Source organism: Culicoides brevitarsis, chromosome 2, assembly GCF_036172545.1.
Source record: "Culicoides brevitarsis isolate CSIRO-B50_1 chromosome 2, AGI_CSIRO_Cbre_v1, whole genome shotgun sequence".
Classification (NCBI taxonomy): Eukaryota; Metazoa; Arthropoda; class Insecta; order Diptera; family Ceratopogonidae; genus Culicoides; species Culicoides brevitarsis.
In genome coordinates, this window is record NC_087086.1 from 6,644,223 (window position 1) to 6,671,936 (window position 27,714).

Below are 27,714 nucleotides of genomic sequence, written 5' to 3' on the forward strand. Positions count from 1 at the left end.
AAGTGATTATTAATAGCGTTTTAAATGAACTTTAGACAATACTCTTGAAAAAATTAGCTATTTGCGGTTTTGAGTTTGGTATGTTAAATAACTAACAGCAGGTTCGTTCTCGAATTTGATAGACAAACTTTTTAACCGCAAGAATTCCTTCTGAAAAACTATTTTTAAATTTAATAAAAATTTGAAACATGCAAAAAAAATACAGAAACGTAGGAGATTGAAGAGAAAGTTAACGATTGCGACGCAAGAACATTTGTTGTTATGAATGACCTTTATAACATATACGAAAAAATTACGTGTTTAGTGGGCTTTAATGTTTGTTTTGTACAAATATTTGTCGAGCACAAATATTGTGTGTGGTTGAGATTGCGAGTTGACACGCATTTTGCATGACTCACTACTGCCAATTAGTATTCCGCTTCAATTACATTTCCGAATCTCCTTTTCTTCGGTACATTTATCACATTTTACTTCACAACACCATTTGAAGACGCAATTGCATGATGTCTCGACGCGAACTCGTTCTCGGATAAATCCTCTGTCACAGCATAGCGCATTACATTTTTCATGGTCCCATTGATGATCGCATTCTCGACCTTTTGTGCCCAAAGATCCGATGGAATTGTCGGATTTGCAAAAGTCTGGCGAAGGTTCTGAGTAAATGAGACGCTTTTTGATCGAATGAGGTTGTTTTCGTTGATCTACAAGTTTTAATCCAATACCATCATTAGAAGCAATAACCTGAGAGAAAAAAAAACATGAAGTAAGAATTTGATGAAAATTAAAAGTTTACCTTGAAAGCTCGATCAAAATTTGCCAAAAGAGTATTTCCAACTTCATAAAAAGGAACTAATTTCATCCAGCATGTCTTTGTGATACCTAAAGATAGTTTTTCAATGATTTTCTTATTAGTAGAAAAATTCGAAAAAAATCTTACATGAACCACTCAAACCATGACATTTACATTCGGGTCTCATATGCGCCTTCACTGTCAATCGCCCTACTTCGCTGTTATGAAGTCGTATCAGAGATTTCAGATCACTCCGTTTCTTCATGCGCGTATCGAAGAAATCTCGAGACTTGATGTAGCCGTAGTTCACATTGTCATCACAACCACTCCATTCCCATTCCGAGTTTTTGTTGCCTGCTTTTTGATTCTTTTGAGTTGTTTGTTGTTCGCTCTCGTCGTTGTTGTTGTTGTTGTTAAAAATCTGCTCCTGATCGACAGCCTGATAAGTTTTTAGGTAATTTATATTGCTTTTATTGGGATTACTGTCATTGTTGTGCCAAATAAGTAGTTTATTATTGTTTGCCTTAGATTTTGATTGAATTGCATAATGCTTTTTATTACTATGGCTCTTATCACATGAACAATCAATTAAGGTGCCCATTGAACATGATTTTGTCACAGAATATGTTACCCCAGCCGATGTTATCGCATACAAAAATCCGGTTTCCTTTGTATCTAGAATACATATATGCAATGCCGGAGAGTGAAAAAAGCGTAATTATCTAATTTTTAACAAACAACTAACATTATCGAGGTAAGTATTATTGTTATGGCCTTAAAAGCGAGGAAGAACGGTTCTTTCCCTACACCTCTCTCGTGCTCTTTCTCTCTTTTATTGCCATTTTCATACTGAATAAACATATTATTAGTAGGCATTATTATATTTATATTTTTTTTTCCTACATAGGTACACGACAGACAGACACGGAACATAAATTCCTCACCTTTCATCAAAATTTTTTTCATGCTTTTTCGTAAATTCGTACAATTCCAGCGTCTATATTTGAAAAGTGTTTCGCATTCATTCAGCCCTAATTCAATTCCACGCTTTATCTCATTGTACAACTGTTGATTATTACAAATAGCTCCCAGTTTTCCTTTGATATTCCGTTTCGCATGTTGACATATTGTGTTTGGATTTAAAATCGATCGCAGGCCATCGACGCTAACAAAAAAAAATTAAAAAAAGGCAATATTGAAATATTAAAAAAAAAAAATTTTTTTTAAATTTTAAAAAATTAATAATTTTTAAAATAATTTTCTTTCATTTTCAGAAAAATCAAGAATTCTTTGTGAAGTAACAAGTAAATTTTTAACAAAAAGCATTTAAAACCAGAAAAGTGTAATAATTATAATTTGTAAGTATTTTGTGGATATTTTGCATGCCGGCAAATGTGCGCCAAACTGCAATGTATCAAAAATTGACTTATAGACAGACATAAATCAATCAAAACGGGCGAACATCAAAAAATAATAAACTAAAAATTACACTTTAGCGTTACGTGTAAAAGTGAGTACACGAGTGATGAATGAATGTAAATTTCAATTTTTGTTTACATAAATAATAATCTGTTTTTGTGTTAAAGATCAACAAAAAATTATAAGTTTTATATTTTTAATGCGAAAAATAGTGAAAACTCAGCGTGTTACTTTGTGACGCACATTTTCAGGTGAAAAATGATTTTTCGCTTTTACTCGCAGACTTCCTTGAAACAGACAGACTGCATTAAAGAAATGTTCAGACGATGGATTAAAGGTAATTAAAAGGTCAAGTACTTACCCATAAACAGCTAAAAATGCAAAAATTATCCAAACTGAGATTTTGGTACAAATCCGCATGGTTTCTTGTCCTCAATAAAAATCGCGAAGTTTTTGTAGAACTTTTACTGACATTTGAACCAATTAAGTCAATCAATTTGCAAAAAAAGAAAAATTATGCGGGAAAATTTCAACTAGCTCGCGATCGATCTAAGACACAACTAAATCCGAAAATTCGAAATGAACACATCGATCAATACTTGTTGCAATTTCACGCAGAAAAATTGCTCGAGTAGTTTATGTATGCGAGAGAGAGCAAAATTCATTTGTTTACGTGAAATGTACAATTTTTTTTTCGTGTGTTTTACCGGGGAAAAATCATTCCGAATATAAATCATGAAAATGGAAAGACAACACGGAGAGCAGCAACATCTTATCGATAATAAATTATTTTGCAACCGAATTTTAAATTGTTCGTCTGTTTATACGTTTTTTTACTCTGCTCTGTGGATTTGTGTATTGGTCACACGAAAAAAATCCGGGCATTCATATAAATCACAATCGCGACTGACTTTTGAATGTTTTTTACTGCATTATTGACGTATTTTATTCATTATACAACGAGAAAAAATGTTGGACCTTTTAATGGTAATAATGTGTTTTTGTTGTTTCTTTGCAGTTTTTGTACCTTCATGGACAATTGAGATGCAGAGTGACATGGAAAAAAAGTTTTGTTTAAATTGGGAAAAATATTTTTTGAAAGAGCAAGTAAAAAAGTTTAGTTTTTATGGTGAATATTATTCATTCATCGTTTTAAAGGACATTCACGAAGAAAAATTAGAGCTCCATTGAGGATGTCAGTCTGTTGTACGAGAATAAATTTACAAGTCAACAAAATAAGCAAAAACTTCTATGGGATATGAGGAAGCAACAGAGGTAAGTTTTTCTTTTAATAAAGCTGAATTTAACAAATTTAATAAATTTTTAGGTCACTCGTCTCTTAAATGAAGGAAGGTACAAGAATTGTAAGACAAATAGCACAGATAATTTAATTTGACTGTTTCAGACTATCTCAAAGCATACGAAAAGCTTGAATATCATATTTGGCTTCACATTTGAAGAGTTAAATACAGCATCCGAATTGAAAACAGACCTTCATCTTCTTTATCATAGAAAAGGAACTATTAGCAACTTAGTGGCTTGAATAAGTTCTTCATCAAAGCTCTTCATATTTGGAAAGAACCAAAAACAATACAAAATGTGTCCTTATAACATATTCTACAAAAATTTTTCTTCAAATCGAAAAACTTTTCATCAAAGGATGTATAAAGGTTTAAATAATGAAAGAAAAAAATCTAAAGAACATCTTAAGACAAAAGAAAAGTTGTCTCAATAGTATAATATCATTTATTTTATATCAATTGTTTTTTTTTCGCAAATTAATGTTTTCAAAAAAAACCATCTGTGGTAATAAGACAATTTTTTTTTAAACATAATGACTTGAATGTAAGTCGATCAAAAATTCCTAATACACTAAATACGCTCAAGTCAAATTTTTTAATGTTACATCAAAGGCTTTATCTCAAATCCTGTAAAACTTCAAGAAAATTCCTCAAACAACTTCAATTGCCAAATATGCTAATCTCTCTTTTACAACAACAACAACAACATTCCATAACTTCTGATGTGTATTTCGCTAATTAAAAATACCAAACTCTCAACAATGTGTCTGTATTATTAAATCATCACAACTTTTCTTTGATCTTTTTTCTAAATAGAAAAAAAAAGTTTTTCTTTTGTAATGCACGCGATGACGACGACACACTCGTCAGTTGTTGGCGATGTGACTATGAATAAAATCTTTCCCATCTCATTTGAGATTAAAACACTTAACATTTTTTTTCATCCGTTTCACAAAAAGTGATATGATGAAGAGTTCCGTCCTTCTCGCTCTTTCTCTCTCTCGATCTATTAATGATTTAATTCTCACATTTCAGAAAATTTTTGTCGATGCGAACATGCGATAACTGAAACAATGCCACACAAGCTATACGTGTGTGATTGATGCCTTGTGTGTGTTTTAAATTAAATTCAATTATATTGACGAGTAATTTGGGTGGATTATTTCTGACATATGAGCACTTATCGGTGCCAGCTTAAACACATCAAACAATAACATCTTTGAACATTGATGAGAGAAAGAGAGACTTAAGTAGCCTAAGCTCCTTTTCTTTGTTATTATATTTGATTTTTTATGAAAATACAATAATAAAATAATAGTGAGGATGGAACATGATTCAGCGTCTTCTCTGCGGTATATATTGCTGATATGTGTGTTGTGAGAAGTCATTGAAGTTGCTTTTGCATCATCACGTTACAATGAAAAAAAAAATAAAAAGTATAGAATTTCAAAATGAAGAAAACAGAAAAAAGACCATCCCATGCACTTCAATTCATTAAAGGTAAAATCCAATAAAAATCATGAATAACACCTAATAGGTGTAAATTTTTGTTTTCTCAGCGTATTTTGTGTTCGGTTATGTTATACGTTGTTGTGGTTGTTACCAAAGAAAATACTCACATAATTGTTGGGTTGTTGTTGAAAGCCTCATGAGAGTCACGGAAGTGACTAACTAACATTGAGTCACATTTTTCGTTAATGCGTTTTCGCATGAATTTCATAATATTGTTAACGATTAGTCATCTAATTAGCTCTTTTGATGACGAAAATGCTTTTAGCTTCGCTTGACATGGGTTCATACATTAATCGGATTCCTATGAAAAGTATCATTAATTATTAAAAATTACTATTTTGCAATCAACATTTTTGATTTATAAAAATTTTAAATAAAGTTTTAATTTTAGTTACATTTTTAAAATTATTATTTTTGAAAAATTTTTTTAATTATTATTTTAGTTAAATTTTTAAAATTATTATTTTTGAAAAATTTTTAAAATTATTATTTTTGAAAAATTTTTAAGATTATTATTTTTGAAAAATTTTTAAAATTATTATTTTTGAAAAATTTTTTAAATTATTATTTTTAAAAAATTTTTTAAATTATTATTTTTGAAAAATTTTTTAAATTATTATTTTTGAAAAATTTTCTGAATTTTTTAATAAAAATGTAAAAACTTTAAATAAAATTCAATTTTTGAGATATTTTTAATTTTTTTTTAAATTGCGAAATACAAATTTTTCACAATGTACTTGACGATCTTCACATAACACTTCAAAGGAACATGAAAAAAAGTGACAAAAAGACACTTTCTGCGCAATCTCTGATTTTTGACTCCATATCAGGATCTTCTAACGTTGGTTTAGTTATCAGTTGACTTCGCGAGAGACTTCGTGCGCCTTAGAAAACAAAAAAAAATCTAAACCACACACACAAAAAAGCATAAAAATTCAATTAAGCCATAATTTTTAATAGTTTACGACGCGATGAAACTCATTAAAGTTTTCTTAGTAATTATTGATACATTGTTGTTGTGCAGGTGATTATCGCTGAAACGAGCATTATTATTAAATTGCATTCAACGGAGAGAAACTTGAAATGAAATCCATTAAAGAGCATCGAATTGAAGCTAATTTGATTTTTTAGCAAGTAATGCAAAATCTCAGCGACGAATTCGAGAAGCCAAAAAAGCAACGAAAAAAAAAGGAGTCACAGAATTATTTATTTATTTTTTGATAATCAAATGGAACGCTTTAAATACAGCATTTTTTACTCTCGTTTCGCGTGTTTTTTTTTTTGTTCGAGCAAGAGAGAGAGAGAGAGACAAGTTATGCCTTGCGAAAAATTATATCTTATGGGAACTGCAGATAAATTCATTTCTCAAATACTTGGCATCATTTTAAACTTTTGCAAGCAAATTATCTACCGAATATTTCAAATATTTTTAGTCATAATGTTGGTTTCTGTGTTTTATCCCAAGCGACGACGAAGGGAATTATTTTTCCGTTTTATTAATTTTTTTTTTTTGCAAAATTCTTTGATCACAATTCCTTGATGGAGATGATGATCGTTGGTCGTCGTTTTGTTGTAACAAAGTAACACAGAAGAAGATTATGATTTGCAATTTTTTTCTTGTATTTTTCTATTAATTTTTGCAGTAGAACGTTTTCTATGCGAGAGCAAAGTCATGAAGACTGCAGAAATTACAAAAGCTTGACCAAGAATCAATTTAGAGTGTGCCTTCGAGCGCCTGACGTAACAAAAGCCGCTATGAAAGGTTTAGCAATCGGTCTGAAAGAATGTCAATATCAGGTAGGGTGATTAGGATACCGACATTTTTATTATTTGAAGGCATTAAAATGGAAAAAATGGTTAATGGATTGATTTTTTTTGTTTGTGTTGCATTTCAAAGTTTCAATGGCATCGATGGAATTGTACTTTAACTAAGAATAAGGCATTTTTGCAAAATGGTAAGTTATAAATTTTTAAAAATTAATTTAAATGATTCAGAGCCTCGTTTGAAAAAAATTAAAATTTTAAATATTTATGAAAATTTTGAATTTTAGTGAAAATAAAAGTAAATATTTTGTCATTTAAAAAAAAAAGTTTTATTCAAGAAATTCGTGAAAACTTAATATAAATAAAAAGTTAAAGAGTAAAAATTATTTTTTATGATTTTGATAAAAATGAAAAAAAAATTAAGCTTTTGAAAATATTTTCAAAAAATTATAATTTATTTGTAAATTAAAATAGAATAAAAACAATTAAAATTAAAAAATTTTTTTTTGTTTTCAATTGAGTTTAAAAATTTTTAATTTTTATTCGAAATTTAAAATTTAATTTAATTTTATTAGTTTCTTTTCAAAATAAAAAATATTCTTAAAATAAAAAAATTCTTAAAAATTCTATTCTTAAAATAAATATTCTTAATATATTTTATTTATTTTTTATTTTATTTATTTATTTATTTTATTTTATTTATTTATTTATTTTTTTTTTTTTTTTTGATAAAATTTTTAAAATTATTAAATTATTTAAAAATATTTAAAAAATTAAAAAAAAAATCATAATTTATTTGAAACCATTGAATTAAAATTAAATTAATTTTTAGCTTAAAATTTAATTATTTTTTTTATGTTTTATTAATTTTTGTTTAATTAATTTCTTTTAAATTTAACTTAATTTTATAATTTTTAAAAAATTATTTCAAAAGAATTAAAAAGAAAATTGTGAAAAATGAATAAAATTTATCATTAAAAAACTTATTTAAGATTTCTTATTTCTTTATTTTATTTTTTTTATAAAAATAGGAAACAAAATTAATTTTTAAAAATTTATTAATTTTATTTTATTAATTTTAATTTTTAATTATTTTTTAAAAAATATTTATTTTCCGGATAATAAAAATTTATTTTATAAAATAAATATGATAAGGAGAAATTTTTAAAAAAAATAAAATCACATGATCAGGAGAAATTTTTAAATTAAAAAAAAAAAAATAAGCAAAAATTTTTCCCTTAAAGAAAAAACTTTTGTTCAAGTAAAATTCCTACCAACTCACAAGATAAAAAAAATTGCCATGCAAGTCTCATATTTCGCAACGTGCTCTTTAGCACAAAAAGTGCTACTAATAAAAAAGATTTATAAAAATTAAATCAAATAAATCCGCGAACAACATTGACATGGAAAAAAATCTCGATAATTGTTGAATTATATCTAAATGTGTGTGAGAGAGTGCCTGACAAAAAAAAAAGCTTCAACAGAAAAAAACCAAAAAAAAAAAACGAGCAACGTCGTCGACGACATTCACAAGTTCTTTGATATACATTAAATTGCCAAGTTGTAGAGTTGTGTTATTAATTCAAGATGAATTGACAGCAAAATGTTATTATCAGTGTAAGTTAGTCACATAAATTGCATAAATCGTAGCATACGGCAGCAAAATGTGTCTCGGTGTGTATTGTTGATAGGTAGCTGGTTGACAATTACACATATTGGAATGCATATAAATATAAAATGAAGGCAAGCTGAAAAAAACTGAAAAAAACGACAGTCACATATTTTGCTAACCGCATCGTAAAGTGAAATATCTGACATTTGTTCTTCATTGTTCTCTCATCTTAAATGTCCATATTACCTTTACAGATTTGCCTTTTTACAATACGTATAAATATATCTTTTTTTTTCTTTAATATGTGAACGTTTTGTAGACTTTGAGCTACGTTTTGTTTTTTTGGTTGCGCGATAAGCGGATGCACTTTTCCAAGTCATTCATTCCGTGCGAGCGATGCAAGAAAGGAGAAGACACAAAAAACATGCAAATGTTCAAATAGATGTTGTTATTGATGTCCAAACCAAAAAGAATTGCGAACCGCATAACAAACTTTTATTTAATGCTTACTGACGTGCGATTGTTCGGTGATGATATGACGACGACGACGCAGGGCTTCGCTGCATTTTTTCTCATTCATCGCTTTTTTTTATTTATTTTCAATTTTTTTTTCTTTAATGAGATGACGAAAAAAAAAATAATTGCAAAATTTTTCATAAATTTTTAAATTCCAATAATAATATTTTTATTTTAGACAAGAAAAAACACAAAAACGGAGGAAAGGAAGAGGAATGACTTTGCGACGTCGACAACCGTGAATATATATCGCGTTGACAGATACCTTCTTTCTTCTCAACTCGAAAAAAAAAACTTTTTTTTTCAGTTTTTGATAAAAATGCACGATAAATTACGCGAGAGAGGTAAAAAACGACCAAAGATTAATAACAAAACAACAAGAAACGACGAAAAAACGCAGCAGCAGCAGCAGCGTCAGCGACAACTACGACAACTTGGAATGTCTCTGGGATTGAAAAAACTGTCTCGATCTTTTTTCTTGCATTTCATTTTTCTTTGTTTCTCTCGAATTAAAATTTTGTATACATGAATGTTTTGCTCCCTTTTTTTATTATTATTTTTTTTTTTTGCTTGAAAAGAGGTCGAGAAAGAAAAAAAACGAAAAAAAAAAATCACAATGATCAGTAGCTATCGATCTAAGGAATTTAAAATTTTGTATTAAATATGTCAAGCTTTCCTGATTTTTATTGATGTTGATTTTTGAGTGAAACATTTTCATTTTAATTAGGCGACTGTGAGTGAAAAGGAATTTTGTGGCGACGCGAGTTTTTCTCGTTAAAAGGTTTAATTCTTCCAAAGTTAAGATATATAAAGAGTTCACACGGTTTTTTTAAAGTTGAAGGACGATAAGTGAGGAATTTTGAACTTTTTTATGTGAGAATTTTGTTTTGGAATGAAAAGGTCAATGGGAAAATGTGAATTTGATCGATTTGAAGGAATTTTATAAAATAAATATTTAAAAAAATGGTAAGTTTTTTTATTTATTTTTTTTTTTTAATATGTACTATTTTTTATTTTATTTTTTTTTATAATTTTCTATAAAAAAATAATTAATTAATAGCAGATTTATTTTTTTTTTAAATATTTTTTATCGAAATTTAATCCTTAAAAAAATCAAATTTTTCGTTCTTTACTTTAAAATTATGTTAACAAACTTATTATTTAATAATTTTATTTCGTCAAAAATCGATCAGATAGCAATGAAAATCAACTTTAGAATGAATATTTATTAACTTTTAGCTTTGAAACGCATCAAAAGTTGGTTGAAAATTGACTTGAGAAAAAAACAACGGTTTTTGCTCCTCATATGATAAAATCGTTGTTTTTTTTATTTGATCAAAAATCGATCAGATATCAATGAAAATCAACTTTAGAATGAATATTTATTAACTTTTAGCTTTGAAACCCATCAAAAGTTGGTTGAAAATTGACTTGAGAAAAAAACAACGGTTTTTGCTCCTCATATGATAAAATCGTTGTTTTTTTTATTTGATCAAAAATCGATCAGATATCAATGAAAATCAACTTTAGAATGAATATTTATTAACTTTTAGCTTTGAAACCCATCAAAAGTTGGTTGAAAATTGACTTGAGAAAAAAACAACGGTTTTTGCTCCTCATATGATAAAATCGTTGTTTTTTTTATTTGATCAAAAATCGATCAGATATCAATGAAAATCAACTTTAGAATGAATATTTATTAACTTTTAGCTTTGAAACCCATCAAAAGTTGGTTGAAAATTGACTTGAGAAAAAAACAACGGTTTTTGCTCCTCATATGATAAAATCGTTGTTTTTTTTATTTGATCAAAAATCGATCAGATATCAATGAAAATCAACTTTAGAATGAATATTTATTAACTTTTAGCTTTGAAACCCATCAAAAGTTGGTTGAAAATTGACTTGAGAAAAAAACAACGGTTTTTGCTCCTCATATGATAAAATCGTTGTTTTTTTTATTTGATCAAAAATCGATCAGATATCAATGAAAATCAACTTTAGAATGAATATTTATTAACTTTTAGCTTTGAAACCCATCAAAAGTTGGTTGAAAATTGACTTGAGAAAAAAACAACGGTTTTTGCTCCTCATATGATAAAATCGTTGTTTTTTTTATTTGATCAAAAATAAGATTTAAAATCGTTGTTTTTTTTATTTGATCAAAAATCGATCAGATATCAATGAAAATCAACTTTAGAATGAATATTTATTAACTTTTAGCTTTGAAACCCATCAAAAGTTGGTTGAAAATTGACTTGAGAAAAAAACAACGGTTTTTGCTCCTCATATGATAAAATCGTTGTTTTTTTTATTTGATCAAAAATCGATCAGATATCAATGAAAATCAACTTTAGAATGAATATTTATTAACTTTTAGCTTTGAAACCCATCAAAAGTTGGTTGAAAATTGACTTGAGAAAAAAACAACGGTTTTTGCTCCTCATATGATAAAATCGTTGTTTTTTTTATTTGATCAAAAATCGATCAGATATCAATGAAAATCAACTTTAGAATGAATATTTATTAACTTTTAGCTTTGAAACCCATCAAAAGTTGGTTGAAAATTGACTTGAGAAAAAAACAACGGTTTTTGCTCCTCATATGATAAAATCGTTGTTTTTTTTATTTGATCAAAAATCGATCAGATATCAATGAAAATCAACTTTAGAATGAATATTTATTAACTTTTAGCTTTGAAACCCATCAAAAGTTGGTTGAAAATTGACTTGAGAAAAAAACAACGGTTTTTGCTCCTCATATGATAAAATCGTTGTTTTTTTTATTTGATCAAAAATCGATCAGATATCAATGAAAATCAACTTTAGAATGAATATTTATTAACTTTTAGCTTTGAAACCCATCAAAAGTTGGTTGAAAATTGACTTGAGAAAAAAACAACGGTTTTTGCTCCTCATATGATAAAATCGTTGTTTTTTTTATTTCTTCAAAAATCGATCAGATATCAATGAAAATCAACTTTAGAATGAATATTTATTAACTTTTAGCTTTGAAACCCATCAAAAGTTGGTTGAAAATTGACTTGAGAAAAAAACAACGGTTTTTGCTCCTCATATGATAAAATCGTACTTTTTTTTATTTGATCAAAAATCGATCAGATATCAATGAAAATCAACTTTAGAATGAATATTTATTAACTTTTAGCTTTGAAACCCATCAAAAGTTGGTTGAAAATTGACTTGAGAAAAAAACAACGGTTTTTGCTCCTCATATGATAAAATCGTTGTTTTTTTTATTTGATCAAAAATCGATCAGATATCAATGAAAATCAACTTTAGAATGAATATTTATTAACTTTTAGCTTTGAAACCCATCAAAAGTTGGTTGAAAATTGACTTGAGAAAAAAACAACGGTTTTTGCTCCTCATATGATAAAATCGTTGTTTTTTTTATTTGATCAAAAATCGATCAGATATCAATGAAAATCAACTTTAGAATGAATATTTATTAACTTTTAGCTTTGAAACCCATCAAAAGTTGGTTGAAAATTGACTTGAGAAAAAAACAACGGTTTTTGCTCCTCATATGATAAAATCGTTGTTTTTTTTATTTGATCAAAAATCGATCAGATATCTCGTCAGATATCAATGAAAATCAACTTTAGAATGAATATTTATTAAATTTTAGCTTTGAAACCCATCAAAAGTTGGTTGAAAATTGACTTTAGAAAAAAACAACGGTTTTTGCTTCTCATATCATAAAATCGTTGTTTTTTTTATTTCATCAAAAATCGATCAGATATCAATGAAAATCAACTTTAGAATGAATATTTATTAACTTTTAGCTTTGAAACCCATCAAAAGTTGGTTGAAAATTGACTTGAAAAAAAACAACGGTTTTTGCTCCTCATATGATAAAATCGTTGTTTTTTTTATTTGATCAAAAATCGATCAGATATCAATGAAAATCAACTTTAGAATGAATATTTATTAACTTTTAGCTTTGAAACCCATCAAAAGTTGGTTGAAAATTTTAAAAAAAGTACGATTTTTGCTCCTCATATGATAAAATCGTACTTTTTTTTATTTCGTCAAAAATCGATCAAATATCAATGAAAATCAACTTTAGAATGAAATTTTAGCTTTGAAACCCATCAAAAGTTGGTTGAAAATTGACTTGAGAAAAAAACAACGGTTTTTGCTCCTCATATGATAAAATCGTTGTTTTTTTTATTTGATCAAAAATCGATCAGATATCAATGAAAATCAACTTTAGAATGAATATTTATTAACTTTTAGCTTTGAAACCCATCAAAAGTTGGTTGAAAATTGACTTGAGAAAAAAAGTACGATTTTTGATCCTCATATGATAAAATCGTTGTTTTTTTTTATTTGATCAAAAAATCAGATATCAATGAAATTCAACTTTAGAATGAATATTTTTAACTTTTGCTTTGAAAAAAAAGTTGAAAATTGACTTGAGAAAAAAACAACGGTTTTTGCTCGCGATTTGATCAAAAATCGATCAAATCAAAAAATCAACTTTAAAAATAATTAACTTTTCTTTGAAACCCATCAAAAGTTGGTTGAAAAGAATGATAAAACCTTCAAAAATCGATCAATATCAATGAAAATCAACTTTAGAATGAATATTTATTAACTTTTAGCTTTGAAACCCATCAAAAGTTGGTTGAAAATTGACTTTAGAAAAAAACAACGGTTTTTGCTCACTCATATGATAAAAACTTTTTTTTATTTGATCAAAAATCGATCAGATATTGAAAATCTGAATATTTATAACTTTTATTGGTTGAAAATTGACTTGAGAAAAAAAGTACGTGCTTCAGGGATACAAATCCAGTTTTTTGTTTATTTGGATCAAAAATCGACATCAATGAAAATCAACTTTAGAATGATATTTATTGCAAAAGTCAAAAGTTGTTTGTCAAATTGACTATTGAGAAAAAAGTACGATTTTTGCTCCTCATATGGTAAAATCTATCGATCAGTCAAAATCAACTCATGAATATTTATTAACTTTTAGCATGCTCCTCATGGCATAAAATCAATCAAAAATCGATCAGATATCAATGAAAATCAACTTTAAAAAAATCGGTTCCAACAGACAAACAAACCTCTTCGATTAATATAAAGTGTATAATTTTATGATTCATTCGATTAATTATTTTTTAAAAATAAAATTTAACTTAATTCTTTTATATCATTTTTAATTCAAAATAAATAAAAATACTAAAAATAAAAAAAAGGATAAATAAATAATTGAAAAATTAATTAAATAGTTAAAAAATATAAATTTTAAATAATTTCCTTTTTTATAAATAAGATTTTTATTAAAAAAAATATCCGCATGATTTCAAAAAAAATATTTCGTGAAACGACCTTGAAACATGTAATAATTCAAATGCACAAACGAATCCCTTCACTGTTTTGCACACAAAAGTGCTCCATCAATATGTCATTCAGAAGCACCTTCCGTCGCACACGAATTTCAAACAAAAGTCAATTGCTGACATGTGTATTGAGTGATGTTCTCCCGACAAGCATCCACATTTGTCAATGGCAAAACATCGTAAATCAAGATGCAAATCAGTCAAAATGTTTGTCAATTATTTGACTCTATCGTCAATCACCATACAATATGACGACGACGACGACTTGTTCGATTAACAAGTGTATAATTTTATATTCATTCGATTTTTTTCTCGTTTTCGTTCTCGTTCGTACGACGAGACAAGGGAGATTCCAAGTTTGATGGATATATGCTAAACGAGTGACAACAAACAACTACAAATGACATGAGGCGAGTGTCGTGTGTGGGGCGCGATCGCCGCATGAATCATGACGACACTCGTTAATGGGCCGTCTTTTGTCATTAATTACATTTTTATGCAAAAAAGCGCGCGCGCGATGAAAAAAAAAAAAAAAAATCGATCAAGAGATTACAATCTCTCCTTCTCTCTTCACATTGATTTGTTCATGTCAAACTTGTTGATTGTTCTCCAGATTGAATTTATTTTAATATATTTTTATTTTTTTTCGCATTTCAGGGTACCGCGAATCGAGTTTTGCATATTCCATATTGAGTGCTGGCGTAGCTCATGCGGTGACACGTGCTTGCAGTCAAGGTATCATTACTTCTTGCGGATGCGGTTCGATTGATGTATTTCCGAAAAATGAGACTTTTTTGACGGATCAAGCGAATTATGGGAAGGTTAATAACAAATATCGCTGGAAATGGGGAGGATGCTCGCAAAATATCGTCTTTGGCATTGAATTTTCACGGATTTTTCTGGATGGAAAGGAAAAAGCGGGAGATATTAAAAGTGTTATTAATTTGCATAATAATCATGCGGGAAGAATGGTAATTTTTTAACTTTTAATTAAAATTTAAAAATAAAAAAAATTAAATTTATTTATTAAAATTTATTTTTAAATTTTTAACCTATTATGTACTGATTTTAAAGAAAAAAAATTAAATAAATTATTTTCTTAAGTAAAAGTCACTTAAGTCAACTTAATAATTTAAATTTTTATGATTCTGATTTTTTTTTTCAAATAAATAAAAGTCACTTTTTTTGCAAATAAATTATTTTGATTTAAGTTTCAAACTTTAACTTAAATAATTTTTGTTTTAATAATTTTTCTTACTTTTAAATAAAATTCCTTAAGCAAGAAGTTTAAGCCAAAAATTTGTGCAGCCATGCATTTTAAAAAATTAAAAAAAATCTTAAAAATTTAATTAATTAAATCTTAAAATAATGTTAAAATTTATTTAGTTTAATTTAATTTTTATTTTTTTATTCAATTAAATAATTATTTTTTTTATTTTATTTTATTAAACAATATTTAAAATGATTTTTTTCATATAGTTTTTATTTTTAAAAAAATTTTTTCATTAAATAATTTTTTTCTAATTACATAAATTAATTTTTAGACAATTTATAAATTAACTTTTTTAAGTTTCAAAATAAATTTTTTTTAAACAATTTTTTTATTTATTTTTTTTTTTAAATTTTTAAGTATAAAAAAAATTAAAAAATATTTTTTTTGTAGGCTTTAGCAAACCACATGCAACTCAAATGCAAATGCCATGGCTTATCGGGAAGTTGCACTCTCAAAACTTGTTGGTCGAAACCTTCTGACTTCCGTTTGGTTGGAAAAACTCTCAAAGATCAGTATAAAAATGCAATTTTCGTCGATCAATCGAACCGCGGCAGTAAATTAATCGTCAACAAACAAAAAAAGAACAAAATTTTACCGAGTCTAAAAATCGTCGAGTACACAAGTGATATTTTGTTGAATTTAAAAAACCGTAAATTGGAGATGGCATTATTTTATTACCAAAAGTCACCGAATTATTGCAATGAGGATATCGGAAATGGAGTTTTTGGTAAGAAAATTTCAAAAAAAAAAAATAAAAAAAAATAATTTTCTATTTTTTGAAAAAAGGAACAACAGGAAGAATTTGTGAGAGACGAAGCAAAAACAATGATGGCTGTAGATCGCTTTGTTGCTCGAGAGGATATGACTTGGTAAAGAGGAAAAGTGTGAACAAATGTAATTGCACGTTTAATTGGTGTTGCTTCGTTGAGTGTAATACCTGTGAGAAAGAAGAATGGATTAGTGTCTGTAAATAAATAAATAAATAATTCTGAAGTTCATAAAATCTATTTTTCGACTTTTTTCGAAGAAATTTAATTTTTTATTTTAAATTTTTTTAAATTTCAACGAAATTTTTTGAAAAATAAATTTATGAACTCTATTGAAAAAAAATATGAAATAAAAAATAAAGATAGACTGATTACAAAAAAGAAAAAAAAATAAAATTTGGTAGTTATTAATTAATTAACGTTCAATAAAATAAAAAAATAAATCTACAAACCTCACGTAAAATTTTCTTGTAAAAAATTTAGCCTTTAAAAAGGTAAAGCGAAGCATAAATAACGGGAGCCTAAAAAGTTAAAGCAAAGCGTAACGTAAAATAAAAGGTAAGGCAATGCCGCGATTTTAAATTAATTCAACTGTTTTCGAATTGAATAATAATTTTTGTCAAAAATTTACTGAAAATCAAACAATTTCTTGTTCGATATTAAAAATATTTTTAAGAAAATTTCTCTAAAAATTTAGTTGGAGGAAATCGAAAAAATTTTGATTATCTTAATGATCCAAAATATAATGTTACTTCAGAATTTCTTCAATATTTACGTAAATATCTGTCTTTAAAAAATTGTTGGCTACAAATTAATTGCATCCCTTATCAAAATTTTTCAAATATTTCCTTATCAAGATCCTTTAGAGCAAATTGTTCGATCTACGTCATTCATTTTAAAAGTAAGTCTCTAATATGACATCACTTAAAAAAACATAACATCATTAAAATTCATTGAAAAATTTTTTACTACAAAACTCACCTGTTGCTTCGTAGTTTTTCCCTTTCTTACATTGTATTTTGTCTGCCCTTCGTTTGATGAATGAGCACTTCAAAGGCTTCAATTTCGTCACTTAATTTCCACTTTTCATTCACTTTCAACCTTTCAGTCATCGTTTGTCTTTCCATTGGATCGGTTGCTCTTCAGCAAAAAGCTGCGGTGAAAATTTAACAAATTAATTATTTGTCACTTTTAGGAAATTTTATTGAAAAATTTTGAAAAATTGAAAAATTTTGAAAAATATTGAAAATCTATTAAAATCGGAGTATTTTGAGCTGTTTTAAAGGATAAAAGGTGAAAAAATATCAAAATTATAAGGAAAAATTGAATTTGAAAAAGTGTTAATTTAATTAAGAGTAAAGTGAAAAATCAATTTTGATTAAAAAAAAAGTGTAACGTCATCATTTACCGAGAAGTTTTAATCGAATAAAGACATAAAAATTTATTTTTTCATAAAATTAAAACAAAATATCATTTAATTCTAAAATAAATATTTAAAAATAATTTTTAATTAAAATTTTTGTAATTAAAATGAAATTTAAATTTAATTTTTTTTAAATAATAAAATAAAATTTTAAATTAAATTTTTTAATTATTTTTTTTTAAATAATATAAAATTTTAATAAAAAAAAACATTAAATTAAATTAATAATTTTTAATAAAATTTTTAAAATTAAAATAATCAAAACTTTTAATTTAATTTTTTTTTTAAATAATAAAAAATTAATTTTTAATTAAATTTAAAAAAAAAAATTATTTTGAATTAAAAAAAATAATTTTTAATAAAATATTTAAATTTAAATTAATTAAATAATTAATAAATTTTTCTCAAAAAATTTTCAAAATTGTTAAATTTTTTTTTTAAATTTAGAACTAAAAATCAACCAAAAATGCGCATCGAAAACTTACCAGATCCCGAAAATCGCTTCTCCATCCTCGAAGAAGTTGCTGTCGGCATGTGTTCCAAAGTCTTTCGAGCCAAGGACAACGAATCAAATGGTCGCATTGTCGCCATCAAGATTCAAAAGTACGAATCCGAGCTGCGTGAGTACATCGAGGAAGAATATCGTGTCTTACGTGATTTTTGCAAGCATCCAAACCTCCCTGAGCTCGTTGGAGTTTACAAGAAGGAAAAATCTCGCGGAATGGAGGAAGTTTGGTTCGTAATGGAGGTTCGTTTTAAACATTTTTCTCTCAAAAATATAAAAAAAAAATTAAATTTTCATTTAAAAGTTTTGCGAAAACGGCTCTGCCATCGATCTCGTGAACGCTCTTCAAGTAAAAACGCGTCGCATGACGGAGCTTCACATCGCCTTCATCCTCCGCGAGACAGCAAAAGCGTTAATTCACTTGCACGAGAATAACGTAATTCATCGCGACGTCAAGGGATCCAATATTCTCCTCACGAAAGCGGGCGACGTGAAATTAGTTGACTTTGGGCTGTCTCGTGACACGAAAGGACCTTACGGGAAACGGAATACTTGCATCGGATCGCCTTGTTACATGGCGCCTGAGATGTTTACTGCCCCCGGAAAAGGTAAAAATTTGTAAATTTGCTTGGTTTGGATAAAAAAATAATTTTTTTCGTGCAGGATCGAGCTCGTACAACAACAAATGCGATGTCTGGGCATTGGGAATAACGGCAATTGAGTTGGCTGATGGCAAACCTCCGTATGCGGGAAGTCATCCGACACGTATGATGTTCAATATTGTCCATAATCCGCCGCCAACGTTGCATCGACAGTCGAATTGGTCCCAGATGTACAACGATTTCATCATGGAATGCTTGGAAAAGGATCCCGAATGTCGTCCTGTGATGGCGGAAATTATCGAGCATCCATTTTTGACGCAATTACCTGAAAATGACTATCATGTAAGTTAATTTTTCGTTAAAAATTTTTCAATTTCTTAAAAAAAAATTTTTTTTAGTTGACTCAAGAGCTGAAAATAATGCTGGAAGAATGTTTAGACACGAAAAAATCCCTGAAACGCGAAGCTGAAATCGGAATTCACAAAGGTTTCTTGAAGGTTTACGACGAAGAACCCAAAAAAATGTTCGTTGAGGATCTCTGTGCCTTGCCCAAAGTCACGGAAGAGACAATTTTGAACGAAATTCAACATCGCGTGAAAAATGGTTACAATTATACCTTCGCCGGTGACATCTTACTCGCTTTTAATACGAACGAAACGACTTTTACGACTCCTGAGATGCATTCCAAGTACAAATTCAAGTCGCGTTCGGATAATGCTCCCCATATTTTTGCTGCTGCTGACACGGCGTACCAAGATGTCTTTCATCACGACGAGATTCAGTACATTTTGTTGAGTGGCGAGAGCTTGAGCGGCAAAACTCACAATTTGAGGATGTTGGTTGATCATTTCATCTGCTTGGGCGAAGGATATCAGAATATTGGGGGACGCATTACGGGTGCTTATAACATCATTCAGGCATTAACCCATGCACGAACTCCCACAAATCCCAATTCGACGAGATGTATTTTGAATTTTCAATTGACGTTTGCGAGCACGGGAAAGCTTACGGGAGCGATTTTCAATCCGTATATGTTGGAAAAGTTTAGAGTTGCTTCTGAAAAGACGTAAGTTTGGATTTTTTAAATTTTTTTTAACTAAATTTGTTCATTTTATGAACTTTTGAGATGAAATTTTGACTCTCAAAGATCTAAAAATTAAAAATTTTGACTCTCAAAGTTCTAAAAATTAAAAATTTTGACTCTCAAAGTTCAAAAAATTCAAAATTTTGACTCTTAAAGTTCTAAAAATTCAAAATTTTTAAAAATCTAAAAAAATTTAAAAATTCAAAATTTTGACCCTTAGAGTCATTTTAACGATAAATTTTGACTCTCAAAGTTAAAAAAAAATTAAAATTTTGACCTCCAAGGTCTTTTCAAGGATAAATTTTGACTCTCAAAGTTCAAAAAATTAAAAATTTTGACCCTCAGAGTCATTTCAAGGATAAATTTTGACTCTCAAATTTCTTAAAATTAAAAATTTTGACTAAAAAATTTTAAAAAATTAAAAATTATGACTAAAAAATTTTAAAAAATTAAAAATTTTGACCCTCAGAGTCATTTTAAGGATAAATTTTGACTCTCAAAGTTCAAAAAATTCAAAATTTTGACCCTCAGAGTCTTTTCAAGGATAAATTTTGACTCTCAAAATTCTTTTTGACTTTTAAAACTTTTTTTATTATAAAAACTTACCTCTAAAAAATTTTATCCTTTTAGCGACCAATTAAATTTCCACATTTTCTACCAATTTTTCAACACGATGGAGCGCGAAGAGCGTCTTTTGGATTATTTCACGGACTTACGAATCGGTTTCAACAAAACTCTTCGTGGCTACTGTCCCTCGGATAAAAATGCCAAAAGTTTCCGTGAATGGGAGCAATTATTATCAACTTTGGATTTCTCAAAGGACCAAATCGAGTCAATTTATCGCATTCTCGCTGCGATAATACTCATGGGCGAAATCGTGTTCAAGGAAAGTGAAAATTCCGCAACAATTGCCGAAGTCGCCAACCCCAAATATGCCATTCAAGCATCGAAACTCCTCAAAATCGACGAGAAAAAGTTCAAATGGGCTCTCGTGAACTATTGCATCATCTCGAACGGAAATGCAAAACGTCGTCATCACTCGCCCGACGAAGCTTGTCTCGCCCGTGATGCCCTAATTGGCGCCATTTACAGTCGTTTAGTCGATTACATCGTCAACATCATAAACGCCAAGCTCGCTTTTGGTCGTGCCGTGTTCGGAGACTCGCATGTAATCTCAATTATCGACATGTTCGGGTTTGAATGCTTTGCGGAGAACAATTTCGAGCAACTTGTGATCAATTCTGTCAATGAACAGTTCCAATATCACTACAACCAGCGAGTTTTTGTGTGGGAAATGCAAGAAGAAGCGGAAGAAGGCATCGATTTCATCTCGTTGAACTTTTATGACAACAAAATTTGCGTCGATCAACTCATGAGTAAGCCAAATGGGGTGTTTAGCATCTTGGATAATTGCTCGTTGGGACGTCATGACTACGCCTACATCATCGAACACATCAATTCGAACAAGACGACGCTCATTAAGCGAAGTAACAACGCGCATCAATTCACTGTGGCGCATTATACGGGAACAGGTAACGAATTTTTATTGAATTTTATCTAAAAATTAATTTTTTTCTTAAAATTTTTCAAGTTACTTACGACGCTCGTGATATGGGAGACAAAAATCGTGACTTTGTACCGCCTGAGATGCTGGAAACGCTTCGTGGATCCTCAGAAGAGGTCGTTAAAACGATGTTTTTGAATCTTCTGACCAAAACGGGGAACTTGACGATGACGACAGAAAATGATGAGGTCGTTGCCGTTAATCAGAAGAATAAATGGGGTGCTGCTCTTGTTGCTGAAAAGTCAAAAGGACAGGTAAAAATTAATTTTTCTTCAAAAATTATTTTGAACCAATTAAAAATTTAATTTTAATTCTGAAAATTATCAAAAAAAAAAAAAAAAAATTAAAAAAAATATAATTTTTGTCCTGAAAATTATTTTTTAAAAAATTTCAAAAATTAATTTTTAATCTGAAAATAATTTAAAAAATTTTTTAATAATTAAATTTTATTCTGGAAATCATAAAAATAATTTTGAAAAAATAATTTTTATCAAATCTGAAAATAATTTAATTAATTTTTTATTCTGAAAATTATTTTTAAAAAATTTTTTAAAATTAATTTTTATTCTAAAAATTATAAAAAAAATAAAAAAAATATTCTGCAAACAATTTTTTAAAATTAATTTTTATTTTAAAAATTATTAAAAAATTAATTTTTATTCTGAAAATCATTTAAAAAAAAAATTAAAAATTAATTTTTATTCTAAAAATTATAAAAAAAAAATTTATTCTGAAAATAATTTTAAAAAATTTTTAAAAATTAATTTTTATTCTAAAATTATTTAAAAAAAAATGAAAAATTAATTTTTATTTTGAAAATCATAAAAAATATTTTTTTAAATTTATTTTTATTCTGTAAATCATAATATTTTTTTTAATTTAATTTTTCAGAAGTTAAATACCTTATCACGAGGCGTTTACAGTCAACTACACAAGATGCGAACCTTATCATCAGTTTTTCGTTCAACTTGTTTGGAATTGTTGCGAAATTTGTCAATCGCCGGCATTGGAGTTCATTTTGTTCGGTGCATTCGATGCGATTTAACCAACGAACCACGTGGTTTTCATGAAGAATTGGCAAGTTTTATCAATTTTTGCTTCAAATTTCAACTAAAAATCATTAAAAATTATATTTTAGGTCCGGCAACAAATGCGAGCGATGGCAATTTTGGATACTACAAGAGGCAGACAACGCGGATATCCATACCGAATTACTTTTGAAGAGTTTTTGAGACGTTATAAATTCTTAGGTTAGAATTTTTTTTTAAATTTTTCATCATTTAATTACTAATTTTTGCAATTTTAGCCTTCGAGTACGAAGAAAATGTGGAAATAACGAAAGATAATTGTCGTTTATTGCTTTTGCGTCTCAAAATGGAAGGATGGCTCATTGGTTTGATGATTAATTTACCTTTAAAATATTTAAAAAATATTTTTTTAAAATTTAATTTTAGGTAAAACGAAAGTTTTTCTCAAATATCATAACGTCGAGTTCTTGGCAAAGTAAGATTTTTAATTTTTTAATAAATTTTTGGACAATTTTTAATTTTTTCATAGATTATACGAAGATCAAGTCAAGAAAATTGTCAAAGTTCAAGCCTTTTTGCGTGCATTTTTGGCTAAAAAGCGTATTACCAACAAATTACGCAGCGTTCGTGACTCAAGTAAGTATTTTTTTCCAATTTAAAAAATTTTTACAAACATTTTTTTTTAGTTCGTCGTCGCTTATCTCATCAAGACTCCCGCGATTCGCAACTTTCCGAGGACGAAGCTGTCGTTCGTATCCAAAAATTCTATCGCGGGTATCAAGCACGTAAAATTTATGGGTCTCTCATCAACAAAAAGACCGGAAAAATTGACGAAACCACGGCAGCGTTCATTGCGCCCTTCGCCCGACGTTGGAAAAACAAGACTTTATTCCAAATTGTCTTGCAATATCGTGCACATCAGTACCAAAATTTAATTGCATTCGGTCAACAAGTGCATTATTTCAACCAACATGCCGTTCAGGGTCTCAATTCTGTGAGCAATTGTGTCCTTTTGGAGAAAATCAATCAACGCGAGTTCCAAAAAGAGGTTTTGGGACCCATAAAATTGTCTTGCTTGAAAATTCCCTTCAGATTTGACGATTTGCCGTTCTTTGATACGTCTCACATGTGTCAAGATCATCAAATGTACCACGAAGACGAGGAAAATTGGGATTGGGATGTCCCAATGCGTCGCGTAAAGTATCAAGCGGCACCAAGTGCTTACGGTCCGGGCATTGCCAAGCATGAGGCGATGAAAAAATACGGCGTTGATTTCGAATATTTGGTTAATGAGCCATTTACTCGCGATAATACGATACGAAAGTAAGGAAAAATTTAATTTTTTAATAATTTTTCATCAAATTTTTTAATTTTTTGATAGAATTCAAGCTCGTCGTATCTCCGAACATCAAGTTCAGGCACGTGCGAACGTCTCTTCGTACCAAATGCCTTCGTACATTCCCGCATCTCCATCCGCACGTTTCGGGGATACCGGTCGACACAACTATGGCGCCAAAAAAATCGCTCCGTCGCCTCCAATCGTCAAACATAACAAGGGAATGGCGCCGCAACCGTTCGTTGAACCCGAATGGAAGCCTGCATTGAAGCACGTTTCGCCGAAAAAGGTCGATCCGATCCGAGAAATGAAACTTATTGGACAAAAAACGGAAGACGATGTAAGATTTTTTCACATTTTTCTTCACGTTTTGCATTTTTCTTGCATAAAATTGTAGGATACGGATGGCGATGCACCATTCAACTTCCAACACATGTTGCGAAAGACGAACCACAAACGAGCTTCGATGAAACGCGATGGAAATTTGGGTTTTGTCACGGGCGAAATTGACATTGATGATCATAACGCCAACTCGGGCATGGCAAAATCCAACAACAACGTCGTCTACAAGAGTAAAAACATGAAAAAAGATGCGAATGCTAACAAAGCTCCCACTCTCGTACTCGACTCAGAGGATTTCTCGGCAGATCTCTAAATAAATAATCAATCACATTTCAATATTTATCAGTTCCTTGCTTACATAAACAAAAAAAAATATTAATTTATCGCAAAATAATAAAAAAAATTGTGTTACCTAATCGAAACGAACGTTTTTTATCGCAACTTCTCAAGGAAAATGTCTCGTTTTACGCACATGTGTGTGTGTGTGATGAAAGCAAAAACTACTTTCTCCGTTCCTTCACATTCTCCGAACATAGGTCAATACCACATGAACACAACAGATTTTCCTGTCAGTTTATTGAGATTTTATAAAAATCGCCGCGGGAGACAATATTTTCACTATAAATGCACGGAGAGAAGTTTACAGGAGCACATTCGTTTGAAAGCAGTGAAGAAGAAAAGTTTCTCTTGAAGATTCTAAAATTTATTTAAATAAAAAAGTGAATTTTATTGAAAGTGAAAGGTAGTTAAATTGAAATTATTTTTCTGGAAAATTAAAATTATTTTTAAAAAATCAGTGAATGGAAAAATATTAGTGTTCAATGCAAATATTTTTTTTAAGGATAGGCAATTAATATTACATAAAAAATTAAAGTTGACATCATGAAGATTTTTTTTTAAAGAAAAACATTAATTTTTGATATTTTACGATAAAAAAAAATTAATGCTTGGATCCAGTATGAAAATTTTTAATAAAAATTAAATAAATAAAATTAATATAAATTTTGATTTATTAATTATTTCAATTTTGAAAATTAAATTTTTTTTATTTTAATTTTTTTTTATTTTTTAAATTTATAAAAATTTTTAATAAAATTTATGAAGAATAAAAACTAAAATCTTTGAAAAATTGAGAGCAATGAATCTTTTTATTTAAATTAAATTTTATAAAAAATAATTAATTAATTTAAAATAAATTATTATTATATTATTTAATAAATAAATTTATTAAATTTAATCAATTTTTAAAATTTATTATTTTAAATTTGTTTGTTTTAAATATTAATTTTTTTTTTAAATTAAAAAAAAAAATAAATTAATTAAATTAAACGAACGAATTAAAATAAATTTTGATTTATTAGTTATTTCAATTTTAAATTTGAATTTTTTAATTTAATTTTAATTTTTTGTAATTTTTTTAAAGAAAAAATATTTTTTTTTAATTTTTTACGATTAATACTTTGCAGTATGAAAATTTTTAATAAAAAGTAAATAAATAAAATTTAAAAAAATTAATATAAATTAAATTTTATTATTTAATTAATGAATTCATTAAATTTAATTAATTGTTAAAATTTTTAATTAAATTGATAAATTAATTTAAATATTAATAAAGATATTTATTTTTAAATAAATTGTAAAATTAATTTTAAATTTATATAAAAAATTAAAAAAAAATCTGTAAAAAATTAATTTAATTTAAAATATGATTCAGAATCAAAATTTAATTATAATTTATTTATTAAATTTAATTTAATTTATTTATTTTTAAATAATTTTTATTTTTTTTTAATTCAAAAAAATATTTAAAAATTTTTATGATTTGTTATAAAAATTAAATATCTAAAAATTCTTACTTTAGTTTTTGTAATTTTCCAAAAATATTTTTAAAAAATATTTATGAATCATTTCTTCAAGGCACTTTTTTCCTTTTGCACAACATTTTTATTTATTTTATTCCTAAAACTAAAACAAACTGTGACTTAATTACATAAATTCATTGAATAACACAAAAAATCCTCATAATTGCTCTCATTAATTGCCGCGATTAACATATTAACTCCAATAGAAGGTACTGACACCCATTTTCACGACATGATCAAAAATAAAGGCACTTTCAATAAAAACCGACGTCATGTTGTGCCGTGCTAAAAGCTTATCAATGTATCCGAGTACTGTTATTGCACCAATTTTATTGTCGGGTTATTACGAAAAGCATTTGCATAATAATTTTTTTATTGTTTTTTTTGCAGCTTTTTAGTCTATTTGGCACAGAAAAAGAGAGAAATTTCCAAGAAATTCTGAAAATGATGCGATTTGAAGTTTTGCTGTGCGTCGTAGTTATTTATATAATGCTCATAAGCACGCCAATTCTCGGGTATCCAACGAGCAACAATAATTTAAAGGTGAGTTTCACGTGTCAGTCGTCTCTGGGAGTAATTAGCATTCTTAATTAATGGCATGACAGACTGACAAAAACAGCAGAAGTGTGTTTCTAATTATAGTGTAGGTGTTTATTTTATTGTTTTATGTCGGCTCGCGAACAAATTAACACTACTTAACGATTTTTTTTTGCACTTTTTCCGTTATTTTTATAAAAAATCTAAAAAAAATATTTTTTTTTGTTTGAATTTTTACTCAAAAAGATAAAATTTAAGACTTACCGATGGATAAATTGAATATTTTCCTTCATTTTCACTCAAAATCCTTGAATATCGCGGTTTTTCCGCTAATGTTTGTGTCACTTGCGCCTGTAATTGACACCTAATAATATTTTTCCCGTTTTTTCTTTCGCCCACAGCTGCATCAATATTACAAACGCCCATTTTGTAATGCCTTTACGGGTAATTTTTTCATTTTTCATTAAAATTGTTCAACTTTAATTAAATAAAATTTTGAATTTTAGGTTGTGGCAAGAAACGTTCATTAGAAGAAAGTCCAAAAACGTTCAATAACGAGCTCACATCTGACGATTCGCTTGCCAGTCTTCTTGATTTGAACTCCGAGCCTGCCGTTGAAGACCTCATGAGACAAATTATGAGCGAAGCCAAGTTATGGGAGGCAATACAAGAAGCTAATCATGCCCGTACGTCATATAAAGCGGATTTCAATCAGCCAACTGTTCGTTTTAGCACACAATAATCTCAGAAAAAGTGTCGATGAGAAACAAAAAAGCGTGAACTTCTATATTAAATAATTAAATATTTAAATTAAAAATTTAGTAAATTAATGTTAAATGTGAACAAGACAAGAAATGTGACTAAAGTGTATTAAGAATTTTTTTTGAATAAATAAAAATTAAATAATTTATTAATTTAAATTCAAAAATTATATTTTTGATTTTTTTTTTAATTTTTTTAAAAATTTGAAATTAAATTTTTTTTTTTAAAATAATTATTTTTTTTAAATAATTTTTTTATTAATTATTTTTGATTCAAATTTAAAAAAAATTAATTTTTAAAAAAATAAAATTTTATTTAAAATAAATTTTTTAAATAAAAAATTGAAT

The 27,714-nt window shown here is 27.8% G+C and overlaps 4 protein-coding genes across 4 annotated transcripts; 3 read left to right on the plus strand and 1 right to left on the minus strand.

Annotated features, from left to right (window-relative positions):
* Positions 1-300: 300 nt before the first annotated feature.
* Positions 301-2,629, minus strand: LOC134828413 (protein Wnt-6). The gene is made up of 5 exons (XM_063841392.1): positions 2,571-2,629; positions 1,735-1,955; positions 938-1,465; positions 794-879; positions 301-741 (listed from the first exon to the last, which is right to left on the minus strand). Exons 1-5 carry the CDS (start codon positions 2,627-2,629, stop codon positions 421-423), a joined length of 1,215 nt encoding a protein of 404 aa, XP_063697462.1. The 3' UTR covers positions 301-420.
* An 831-nt stretch (positions 2,630-3,460) lies between these two features.
* Positions 3,461-16,428, plus strand: LOC134828415 (protein Wnt-7b). Its single transcript, XM_063841393.1, has 6 exons — positions 3,461-3,484; positions 3,537-3,573; positions 14,940-15,041; positions 15,090-15,253; positions 15,946-16,275; positions 16,342-16,428. The coding sequence occupies exons 1-6, from the start codon at positions 3,461-3,463 to the stop codon at positions 16,426-16,428; spliced, it is 744 nt and encodes a 247-aa protein (XP_063697463.1).
* Positions 16,429-17,457: 1,029 nt separating this feature from the next.
* LOC134830985 (neither inactivation nor afterpotential protein C) lies at positions 17,458-24,522 on the plus strand. The gene is made up of 15 exons (XM_063844610.1): positions 17,458-17,615; positions 18,193-18,493; positions 18,555-18,858; positions 18,914-19,194; positions 19,251-19,918; positions 20,567-21,468; positions 21,528-21,754; positions 22,392-22,577; positions 22,639-22,750; positions 22,807-22,893; positions 22,955-23,003; positions 23,058-23,164; positions 23,215-23,851; positions 23,910-24,204; positions 24,262-24,522. Exons 2-15 carry the CDS (start codon positions 18,212-18,214, stop codon positions 24,517-24,519), a joined length of 4,395 nt encoding a protein of 1,464 aa, XP_063700680.1. The 5' UTR covers positions 17,458-17,615; positions 18,193-18,211; the 3' UTR covers positions 24,520-24,522.
* A 351-nt stretch (positions 24,523-24,873) lies between these two features.
* Positions 24,874-27,497, plus strand: LOC134830986 (cardioactive peptide). The gene is made up of 4 exons (XM_063844611.1): positions 24,874-24,948; positions 26,459-26,611; positions 27,007-27,049; positions 27,112-27,497. Exons 2-4 carry the CDS (start codon positions 26,513-26,515, stop codon positions 27,345-27,347), a joined length of 378 nt encoding a protein of 125 aa, XP_063700681.1. The 5' UTR covers positions 24,874-24,948; positions 26,459-26,512; the 3' UTR covers positions 27,348-27,497.
* Positions 27,498-27,714: the final 217 nt, after the last annotated feature.

Coding starts and splice junctions, on each gene's coding strand:
- LOC134830986 (XM_063844611.1), top strand. CDS start 26,513: ATGATGCGATTTGAAGTTTTGCTGTGCGTCGTAGTTATTTATATAATG. Junction 26,612..27,006: donor CGAGCAACAATAATTTAAAG/GTGAGTTTCACG, acceptor TTTCGCCCACAG/CTGCATCAATATTACAAACG. Junction 27,050..27,111: donor ATTTTGTAATGCCTTTACGG/GTAATTTTTTCA, acceptor TTTGAATTTTAG/GTTGTGGCAAGAAACGTTCA.
- LOC134830985 (XM_063844610.1), top strand. CDS start 18,212: ATGCGCATCGAAAACTTACCAGATCCCGAAAATCGCTTCTCCATCCTC. Junction 19,919..20,566: donor AGAGTTGCTTCTGAAAAGAC/GTAAGTTTGGAT, acceptor TTATCCTTTTAG/CGACCAATTAAATTTCCACA. Junction 21,469..21,527: donor GGCGCATTATACGGGAACAG/GTAACGAATTTT, acceptor AAATTTTTCAAG/TTACTTACGACGCTCGTGAT.
- LOC134828413 (XM_063841392.1), bottom strand. CDS start 2,629: ATGCGGATTTGTACCAAAATCTCAGTTTGGATAATTTTTGCATTTTTA. Junction 1,956..2,570: donor GCATTTTTAGCTGTTTATGG/GTAAGTACTTGA, acceptor TTTTTTTGTTAG/CGTCGATGGCCTGCGATCGA. Junction 1,466..1,734: donor GAAAAAAATTTTGATGAAAG/GTGAGGAATTTA, acceptor TATGTATTCTAG/ATACAAAGGAAACCGGATTT.
- LOC134828415 (XM_063841393.1), top strand. CDS start 3,461: ATGGGATATGAGGAAGCAACAGAG. Junction 3,485..3,536: donor GATATGAGGAAGCAACAGAG/GTAAGTTTTTCT, acceptor ATAAATTTTTAG/GTCACTCGTCTCTTAAATGA. Junction 15,254..15,945: donor ATAATCATGCGGGAAGAATG/GTAATTTTTTAA, acceptor TTTTTTTTGTAG/GCTTTAGCAAACCACATGCA.